This window comes from Oryctolagus cuniculus, chromosome 9 (genome assembly GCF_051225735.1).
Source record: "Oryctolagus cuniculus isolate XC-2025 breed Fujian yellow rabbit chromosome 9, ASM5122573v1, whole genome shotgun sequence".
Lineage (NCBI taxonomy): Eukaryota > Metazoa > Chordata > Mammalia > Lagomorpha > Leporidae > Oryctolagus > Oryctolagus cuniculus.
The window spans coordinates 9,924,525-9,934,474 of NC_142875.1; the positions used below are offsets into that span (position 1 = coordinate 9,924,525).

At 42.6% G+C, this 9,950-nt stretch overlaps 1 protein-coding gene across 26 annotated transcripts; it reads left to right on the forward strand.

The window, feature by feature from the left end:
• Window positions 1–829: 829 nt before the first annotated feature.
• On the forward strand, window positions 830–9,086 carry TEX30 (testis expressed 30). 26 transcript variants are annotated; one of them, XM_089303418.1, is made up of 8 exons: window positions 830–947; window positions 1,452–1,649; window positions 2,875–2,979; window positions 4,322–4,403; window positions 4,858–5,088; window positions 6,228–6,279; window positions 6,732–6,937; window positions 8,351–9,086. In XM_089303418.1, the coding sequence occupies exons 4-8, from the start codon at window positions 4,389–4,391 to the stop codon at window positions 8,636–8,638; spliced, it is 792 nt and encodes a 263-aa protein (XP_089159544.1). In that variant the 5' UTR covers window positions 830–947; window positions 1,452–1,649; window positions 2,875–2,979; window positions 4,322–4,388; the 3' UTR covers window positions 8,639–9,086. The 26 variants fall into 26 exon arrangements, with proteins under 26 accessions (XP_089159544.1, XP_069904714.1, XP_069904711.1 ...); XM_070048613.2 differs by having other exon boundaries at window positions 8,639–9,086; XM_070048610.2 differs by having other exon boundaries at window positions 4,336–4,403; window positions 8,639–9,086.
• The last annotated feature ends 864 nt before the right edge of the window (window positions 9,087–9,950 follow it).

A 9,950-nucleotide genomic window follows, 5' to 3' on the forward strand; every position in this document is an offset into this window, starting at 1 on the left:
TAAATATAGCTGTTTTTAAAAATATATCTACAAAATTGAACAATGAGGTGTTCAGACTGTAATTTGGAGAAACACTTGTGATGAATGGCACTAAGTGGCTTTCTGGAATTTGGTCCCTTAAATGTTCAGTGACAAAAGCAGGGCAGGATTGGAGGGATTCCTGCATTCAGGAAATAGTCGCAGGCATTAGCGGATGCGCAGGAGATGCACGGTTTAAAAACAAAACAGGGACAGGTGAGGTGGTCAGGGAAGAGGGCAGGCAGCGTGGGCGGTTTCCCGGGAGACGAATGTGCGTGGGGCGGACAGGCGAGTGAAGACTCCGGGGAGATGTCCGCGGCCTGTGCCAGGGCTGGACACAGCCGGGACCAGAGCCCTGCAGTGGGCCTGCCTGGCCGGAGGCCGCCTGGAGCTGGCCGGCAGGACATCCGGGCAGAGGGGCCGGGGGACGACGGCGGAGGTCACGACGAGGCCTCTGGCCTCGGGCAAGGAGCCAAACGCCAGCCTCTGCAGAGGCGGGATTGCAGCGTCCCAGGGCCCCGCTGGCTGCAGTGTGGACACAGCTGGGAGGCGGGGCTGGCGGCCAGGGACCCTTCAAGCGACTTGCACTGACCCCCGCGGACAATGCAGGGGCTCGGCCGCGTCCGGTGCAAAGCGAGATCGGCTGGAGTCCGTTAGGTGCAAGGGGCGCCCTCGCGACCGAGGGGGACCCAGCGTGCAACCAGTCGGGGGTCACACCTTGACCCGAGCCCCTCTGCGGTGGGAACGCGAGCCGCCTCTGGAAAACTCCCGCTCCCGGCGTGCCCCGCGCGGGGGCGGGGCCTGCGCGCGCGTGCGCCGTGGCGGAGCGCGCTGGCGGGGAGGCGAGGCGGTCGCTTCGAGCGTGCGACTTTGCGCCCTGAGGGGAGTGAGGGCGGGTTAGGTGCTGGAGGCCACTTGTGCCTTCCCGGGTAAGTGCGGCGGTGGCGGTTGGCGGCGTTAGGCCGGGGGCGGCCTTTCCGGAGCGGTCGCGCTCCTGGCGGGGCCGCCCGACGCGCTCGGGGCTCGCGGACGACTCTCGTCAGGGGCCGTGGGTCGGCGCCGCGAGGCGTCCGCTCGAAGTTGGGTGTCGGCGGGCGCCGGCCGGTGGGGGCTTCGTCCGCTCTGCCGAGTCGGGGGTCGGTGCCGACGGGGAGAGCGGACGGGGCCAACCTGGATTCCGTGGGCCAGCCCCGGTGACTGGTCCGAGGCAGCCCCCCAGGTTTGAGGAGTCGCCCCCCTCCCCGGGTGGCCCACGGCACAGCCCGGGAACACGCGCGTTTGTTGAGTGACTAAACTCCGTTCCCAAGTGCCGTTGAAGCCCTGACTCCTGGGAGGCCTCCTTGTGGGATTTTTGTTCGAGTGATGTTCAGTGTGGGTAGTCGACCCGACCCCCGGAAGACGAACTCCTAACGTTTTTGTTTGCCCCGTGACAGCCAACGTCATGCTGGAGGCGTAACAGATACCGCACTAACGGTTTTTAACTGAAAATTGATCGTTTTAGCGTTAAGAAGTAATCAGTTACGTTCTAGATGTAAGTACTAATAGAAATCAGCTATTGAATGCCCAGGATATATGGACGAACACGGTACTAAATGCAGTACATATTTTAGTTGTCACAGCATCTTTAGAAGGTTGGTGGCGTTTATTTATTTTTTTATTCATTTGAGAGAGGGGTCCGGTGGGTCACCACCACCGCCACTACCAAGTACCTGCCACAGCCTTGGCTGGGCTGGGAAGGGGAGGAGCCTAGAACTAAATCCCAGGCCTCCAAGTGGGTAGCAGAACTATCTCACCTCTTGTCTCCCGGAGTGCACATTAGCAGGAAGCCTAGACTCTTATTACATGGGATGTGGGTGCCCCAACCACCTAGCTCCCATCCCAATTTTCTTAGTGAAAGACATGGAGGCTGAGCCAGGTTTTGAACCCTGCTCTCACCTGAATCCAAAGCCAGAGATCAAAACCCAGACTATCTGGAGCAGGTTGCTGTGGGAGAATTTCAGTGTTTCTGAAAGTTGGTCCTGACTCCTGATGGGGAATGGAGTTTCCCCAAACAAATAAAAGCACGAAAACCCCATGTTGCTGGAGAGTAGTAAAACATTCTAAGATAGTGATTGAACAATTGTGACTAATTTTAGTCCTTCCTGAAATATCATTAATATTATAGGAAAGGGATATATTTTTAAAAGACATAATCCCACCAACAATGGAGAGACAATAGGATAGGAAGCACTAGGCAATCAAATAGTGAGCTCTGGAAAGCAATTCCTTAGCAAACCCTAATTTAATCTTAAACCAGCAGTAGGGAATGCTGTGAAACAATTCTGTATAAACTGCCAGTATCTTCAAGATGCACAGAAGCTTGGGATTGGGGGCTGGGGAGAGGGGGAGGGGGAAGGGGCAGAATTTAAATAAAGGTGAATTAGGTGAACTCTGAGAAGCAATTAGATACGTAAATCCCCTTCCTCATTTCACGTTGTTGGGTAACTGCCTTTCCCTATGTTGGAAGACTGGATATGGATTTATTCTTTTGAGAAAGTAAATAGGATATTTAAACTGGGGAACCCAAGACATAGTTATAAGACACATTTATGAAAACGGGAATGCTAAAGTATGATGTCCTTTATCCCCCTTCTCCCACTCAAGTCCCAGAACTTGTACAGCCATCCTCTAGACTTGAGAGAATTCTACGCACATAGACATACACAGATATGGAAAGATCTTCTGGAAAGGGAAAGGAACTTGGTAGCTGAGGGGAAGATTTAGGATAGCTCACTATTTACAATTTTGTGTTAAAAATTTGTACCGTGCACATATATTACCTACTCAAAAATATATTCTTTTAAAAATTATGAACAGACACTTTGACTCAGCAGTTCCTCTCCTGGGAATTTATCTTAACACCTACATACATGTGAAAATAATGTGAGTACAGTACTGTCTGGCAAGATACACAAGGAGCAGGTAATACTGGTTGTCTTTGGAGAAGGGATCTGGGTGACATGTCAAAAGTAGAATGAGAGATTTTTCTCACTGAATATTAATACCTTTTAAACATTGAACTTTGTTGTTGCTACCTATTAAATAAGTGATAAATGAACGAATAAAGGTTAATGGAGAAAAATGAGTGAAAAATGGAGATGGCTGATGTAGATAATACCTAAATAATAAAGTCTTTATAGTAATGCTGCATAACCACCCCAAAATGTCAGTGATTCACATTTAATGCTGTGGTTCTTCACATTATCTGTGGTTTAGATCTTGGTTGGAGTAGGCTAGACTCTGCTCTGGACTTTAGTTTTGGGTTCATATCTGCTCTGTAAGTCTTCATTCTGGGACTCAGGCTGAGAAAAGCAAACCTGTTGGGTGTATGCTTTCTTCATGGCTGAGGGTGAAAATAATGGGAGGGCTTTTGAAAACCAGCCTTGCCTCAGCTGAGAAGTGGTATGGTGAAACTTCTATAGTCCATTAGTTAAGACAGGTCACAGCCAAACCCCAAAGTCAAAAGGGTAAAGATGTGTATTCTTGCCTATTAGGAGATAGTACAAAATGACATGACAGGGTGCATTCCATAAACTTTTTGAAGCCCTTTTTATGCATAAATTTAATTTTTGGCACCAAAATAAACTTGATTCCTTTTTCTACAAACTTTGTGAAGTACCCTTGTATGCTTTTCATATTATTTTTGTCAGGGTACAACATCCTATTATTTTTTTTTTTTTTTAAGATTTTATTTATTTGAAAGGCAAGAGTTACAGAGACAGGGAGTGACAGAAAGAGATCTTCCAGCAGCTGGTCCACTCCCCAAATAGCTGTAACAGCTGGGGGCTAGGCCAATGCCAGGAGCCTAGAAATTCATCTGGGTCTCTTCCCACGTGAGTAACAGGGCTCCTAGTACTTGGGCCATTATATGCTGCTTTCCCCAGTCACACCAGCAGGGAGCTGGATGGTAGCTGAGCAGCCAGGACCCTAACTGGAGTTCTTCCTCCAACATGGGTGCTGGCATTGCAGGCAGCAGCTGAACCTGCTGCTACACAGTGCTGGCCCTGCATCCTGCTTTCATATGAATTATCTTAGGGCTTCTTTATCACAGTACCACATTTACTTCCTCTTATATAATATTGGCCCTGTAAGCAATTCTGAGTGCCCAGTAGAAGCCTTGAAAATAATGTTTACTTAAATAATATATATGTAGACTCCAGGTTTTAGAGAAATTGTAGTTCTGAATGTTGGTTTCAACTGCCTAATGTGTTCATTCACGGTTCTTGTGTCATATCCACGTCTGCCAACTCACCTTTCACAACAGAATCTTCTTTTCAGGGAGATGTCCTTTGCTTCTCAGATGTAATGCACTTTGTTATTCAACAGTGAAAATGAATCATACAGAGGTAATACATATTTTTGTATGTTCCGCATTGTTAGCTCTCCTTCCCCTGTTCTCTTTTTACTTTGGCTTCTCTTATTTTTACCTTGCACTATAAGGGGCATTACAGCATTAGTGGTTAAGAGTAAGAACTGTGGAGCAGAGTGCCTGAATTTGAATCCTGGCTAGTGAGTCTATGACCTTGGGCAAGTTACTTGCTATACCTTATCTATAAAATCGAGATAATAGTACTTGCCTTCTAGAATTAGTAAGAAGATTAAATGAGTTAATACATATAAATTGCTTATAGTACTGGTCACATAGTAAGTACTTTTTAAATATTTACTATTATCATCATTAGTTTTTATTTGTTGTCTGTGACTTGAATCATAAGTCTCCCAAAGCAAACGTACACAGTTATTCAATGGCCTCAGTAGTCAAGGAAGTGATTTTTGATCCCTTTATTCTCTTAATTCCAGGTTAAATTAAAAATACCTTTTGGAAATAAATTACTAGATGCTGTTTGTTTAGTACCCAACAAGAACTTAACATACGGAATAATTCTTACACATGGAGCATCAGGAGATATGAATCTTCCTCATTTGATGTCACTGGCATCCCATCTTGCATCTCATGGGTTTTTTTGCCTGAGGTTTACCTGTAAAGGCCTTAATATTGTACATAGAATTAAGGCATATAAGTCAGTTTTGGTAAGAAATTTCTTTATATTTTCTTATGATAGGATTTGTTTAAAATTCTTAAGAAAATTATGTTTAGTCATTTGGTTTAATTTTAAAAATATTTTAATATTCTTAGAATCTCAACAGTGCATGAAAGCTAGTTGTTTAGTGGTCAGATTTCTTCTTTCTTTTCTTTTTCTTTTTTTTTTTTTTTTTTTTTTTTTTTTTTTTTTTTTGGCCATCATTTTCATGGAGATGAACCTTCCTTATATTGTAGTTGTTTCTCCATGATAGTGCCAAGGAAGCAACTTAGGATTTTCTCACTGACATTTTAGAGTATTTCACCTAACATAATATACATATAAATATAGTGTTGTTTGTGTATATTTAGAAACGTTGCTTAAAATCAGTGGATAAAACTCAAGTCTAAAGTTTCTTTTAATTTGAATTATTTCAAGCTTGCCAAGTTTTCCAGAGCTTTAAATTAGATATTAGTATTATTAAATGTGGCTGTTAGTTAAAAGCCTTTAACTGGCCTTTTGCTTTAATAGTTTTTTTTTTTTTTTCTAAGATATATATTTTTTATTTACTTGAAAGGCAGTTAAAGAGGCAGAGAGACAGAGAGAGATTCCATCAGCAAGTTCACTCCCCAGATGGCTGCAATGGCCGGGCTGGGCCATGCCAAAGCCAGAAGCCCAGAGCTGTTTCTGGGTCTCCCACGTTGGTGCAGGGGCTGAAGCACTTGGGCCATCCTCTGCTACTTTCCCAGGCACATTAGCAGGGAGCTGGATTAGAAGTGGAACAGCCAGGTCTTGAACTCCTTATGAGATCCGGTGTTTCAGGTCGAGGTTTAACCTGCTATCCCACAACGCGGGCCCTAATGGTTTGTGCTTTAAAAATAGTTTAGTTCTTCAATATTTGAATAAAGATAAATTGCCTTTTTTATCCCTCAAATCTTTGCCATATTACACAAAATTTGATTTAATGGTGAAAGATGACCAGAAGAGAAAGAACTGCTTACCACTTAAAAAAAATCCCATAAGATTTTGTGATTGTCTTTGCATATATTTTTATGCATTTCAGAAATAATGAGAAATAATGTGTCTTGGCTTTCTAGTGGAATATTTTATACTATGGCAATTGATCATTTCTGTTTGTTTTTTCCTTAGAATTACTTAAAGACTTCAGGAGAATACAAACTTGCAGGTGTTTTCCTTGGAGGTAAGTTGCAATGCTTGTGAATACTTATTAACTGCTCATTTTGATATAACGACTAATTGACAACAAAGAGTTAAGGGTTTTTTGTTTGTATTAGTAAGGTAAATTGCATACATTCTCATATAGTTACTATCTGAGGATCTCTTCTTTTATTTATATCCCTGAATCACTCTCTTAGAAAAGGTGATTCGTTTACAAGGAATGTCCTCTTCTAAATGTTCTTCAGAAAAATAGCTGTTAATTCTTTTTTTTTTTTTTTTTTTAAGATCAGTTTTCAGCTCTTCTTAAGGCTGTGGGTGTTCATACCTGTGGGCATAGTGGGTATTGCTGCTTGCTAATTACCACCTGATAGAGTTGTTTGTTGATAAAGAAATAGGAAATCTAATTTGCCACATCACTGCTACCTTATGTGAATGTTTATGTTTCAAACTGAAGTTAATTTTAATTACTTTTAGGTCGTTCAATGGGCTCAAGAGCAGCTGCTTCTGTAATGTGTCATACTGAGCCAGATGATGCTGATGATTTTGTTCGAGGTCTCATTTGTATTTCATATCCACTGCACCATCCAAAGCAGCAGAATAAACTCAGAGATGAAGATCTGTTTCGTATAAAAGATCCTGTACTGTTTGTATCAGGGTCAGCAGATGAAATGTGTGAAAAGGTGAGTTATAACTCTGTAATTTAAAGAAAAACTGAAAGCAATATCTTTTTTTAAAAAAAAAAAAAGAGTTTTTTTTTTTTAAGATTTATTTATTTGAAAGTCAGAGTTACACAGAGAAGGAGAGGCAGAGAGAGAGAAGTCTTCCATATGGCTGGAGCTGCGCCAATCCAAATCCAGGAGCCATATCCTCCGGGTTCCCAACATGGGTGCAGGGGCCCAAGGACCTGAGCCACCCTCCACTGTCTTCCCAGGCCATAGCAGAGAGCTGGATCAGAAGTAGAGCAGCCGGGACTTGAACTGGTGCCCAAATGGGATGCCGGCACTGCAGGTGGCAGCCTCACCTGCTACGCCACAGCACCAGCCCCAGAAAAGACATGTATTTGTTTATTTGTTTGACAGGCAGAGAGAGATCTTCTATCTGCTGGTTCATCCCCTAAATGGCTGCAACAACCAGATTTGAGCCAGGCTGAAGCCAGGAGTTAGGAACTCCATCTGGTCTCCCAAGGCAATGGCAGGGACCCAAGTGTTTGGGCCATCGTCTGCTGCCTTCCCAGGCACATTAGCAGGAAGCTGGATCAGAATAGCCAGAACTCAAGTTGGCAGTCCGATACAGGATGTTGTTGTCGCAAGCAAGTAGTGACTTCACTGTGCCACTCTGCCACAATGCCGGCCCAAAGATAGAAATATCTTGGGAGTAAACTATTACTTGTAGCATTCAGCCTCTTTAAAAAGATGTTAATTTAACTAATGCTGGTTTTGTGCCATAGTTGCTATGAAGAACCTAAAAGTGGGACTAAGTGTACTGAAAAAATGTGTCTCTCCCGAAAGCAATGATGAATTCTCATTTAGAAAGTGAAGGATGAATATCTGAATCGAATATTACAATCGAATATTGTGCATTTGGTTTGTCATTTCAACAGATATACACAAATGAAAGGCAGATTATTGGTAATAAATTGACCCCTAGAAAGAGTTGGCAGTGTCTCTGCATTACTAAATTTTAGCCCATTATTATGAAACAACTTCATTTTCTGGAGCATATCATTTCCTTGGGAAATCAATTTTTTTGGAAAAAGGAAAAGAGGGAGCACCAACTTACTAAACTTGTAGTAGCAATAGTGATTGCTTACTATGACTATAGTATTGGTGTATTTGAAAGAAATGGTCTGCTACTTCTGTGGACATTATTTTGCACATCCCATTGTCTAAAAAGTTTTCTTTCGAGGTATTTAATGAATACTTGATGAGTAGATGCCAGTATAGCTGTGAGAGTGAATCCTTTAAACAACAGTAAAACTTGAGTCTAGGCTGGCGCCGCGGCTCAATAGGCTAATCCTCCGCCTGCGGCGCCAGCACACCGGGTTCTAGTCCCGGTCGGGGTGCCGGATTTTGTCCCGTTTGCTCCTCTTCCAGACCAGCTCTCTGCTGTGGCCCAGGAAGGCAGTGGAGGATGGCCCAAGTACTTGGGCCCTGCACCCGCATGGGAGACCAGAAGAGGCACCTGGCTCCTGGCTTCGGATCAGCGCGATGTGGCGGCAGCCATTGGAGGGTGAACCAACGGCAAAAGGAAGACCTTTCTCTCTGTCTGTCTCTCACTGTCCACTCTGCCTGTCAAAAAAACAAAAACAAAAAAACAAAACAACAACAACAACAACAACAAAAACCGAACATGAGTCTAGTATCTCTTCTTTTTCCCTCTAGAACTTGTTGGAGAAAGTGGCACAGAAAATGCAAGCTCCCAGTAAAATCTACTGGATTGAGAAGGCAAATCATTCCATGGCAGTGAAAGGACGATCAACAAATGATGTTTTTAAAGAAATAAATACACAGATTTTGTTTTGGATCCAAGAAATCACTGAGATGGACAAGAAATAATTGTTGTTAGTTAAAAGCCATGTTAGTTTGAATACAAGTACAGCTGATTTGATAAAGAGCAGTGTACCTCTTAGCATTCTGAGGTATATTTTAGACTAAAGTTCTTTAATGTTCCCATTCTTAAACGTTTTAATTGTGAAATGTCTTTTGAAAGCACTGTTACAGTTGTATAAAGATGATGTACAAATATTAAAATTGTTCTAAATATAATTTATTTTCATTAGTATAGTAATTAAAGTTTTGGGAAAAAATTAAACGTTTGAATTTTGTTACAGCTGTGCTTTTGTCTTATTCATATACAACTGAGAAAATATTGACATTTTTGTGAGGCAGTCTTTAAAAAATAAAATCAAAACTTTAGAAAGTTCATAGATTTAAAGAGATTCATCTTTATTAAAAGATGAACCTCAATTAAAAGATAAACCTCAAGGGATAAGAATGGAGACACATTTCAAATATGAGAACTCTGAATACATTTTAAAGTAATAATTTCAAGAAATGTTTGCTGTAAGTCTGTAATAGGCAAAGACTCTGGTTCGCAAACAGGAGTAAATACCTGAAGTACCTGGAGTCTAGAACAGAGTGGGAAATCAAGAGGAGAACTGGAGACTGGCATTGGATGGGTATTGTATGTTGGGTTATGCTGCTACTTGTGACTCCACCAGAATTCCTGTTTCAGTCCTGGCTGCTCTACTTTAAATCTAGCTTCCTGTTTATGTACCTGGGAAATCAGCAGATGACCTCGGCCCTGTCACACACATGGAAGACTTGGATGGAGTTCCAGGCTCCTGGCTTTGGCCTGGACCAGCGTTGCAGTAATTTGGAGAGTGAATCAGCAATTGGGTGATCTGTCTGTCTCTCCCTTTCTGTAACGGTGCCTTTTAAATAGTAAGAGGAGAATTAAATAATGGCTAAACAGTAGCACTGGCATCTGTATTGTATCTGGATAGAATTGTGGACACTTAATTTTGCCTTGCAAAGTTCAGATACCTTTTAAACTGGATTGTGAATGATACTGAATTTATAAAAGTGTGTTTCCTATAAAGTGCACAAAAATGAAGCTGATATTAAATTCATATTGAAGGTTGTAGTGAGGAGTGGTTTTTCTATAGTAAGAAAACCCTTTCCCTAGCTTCCC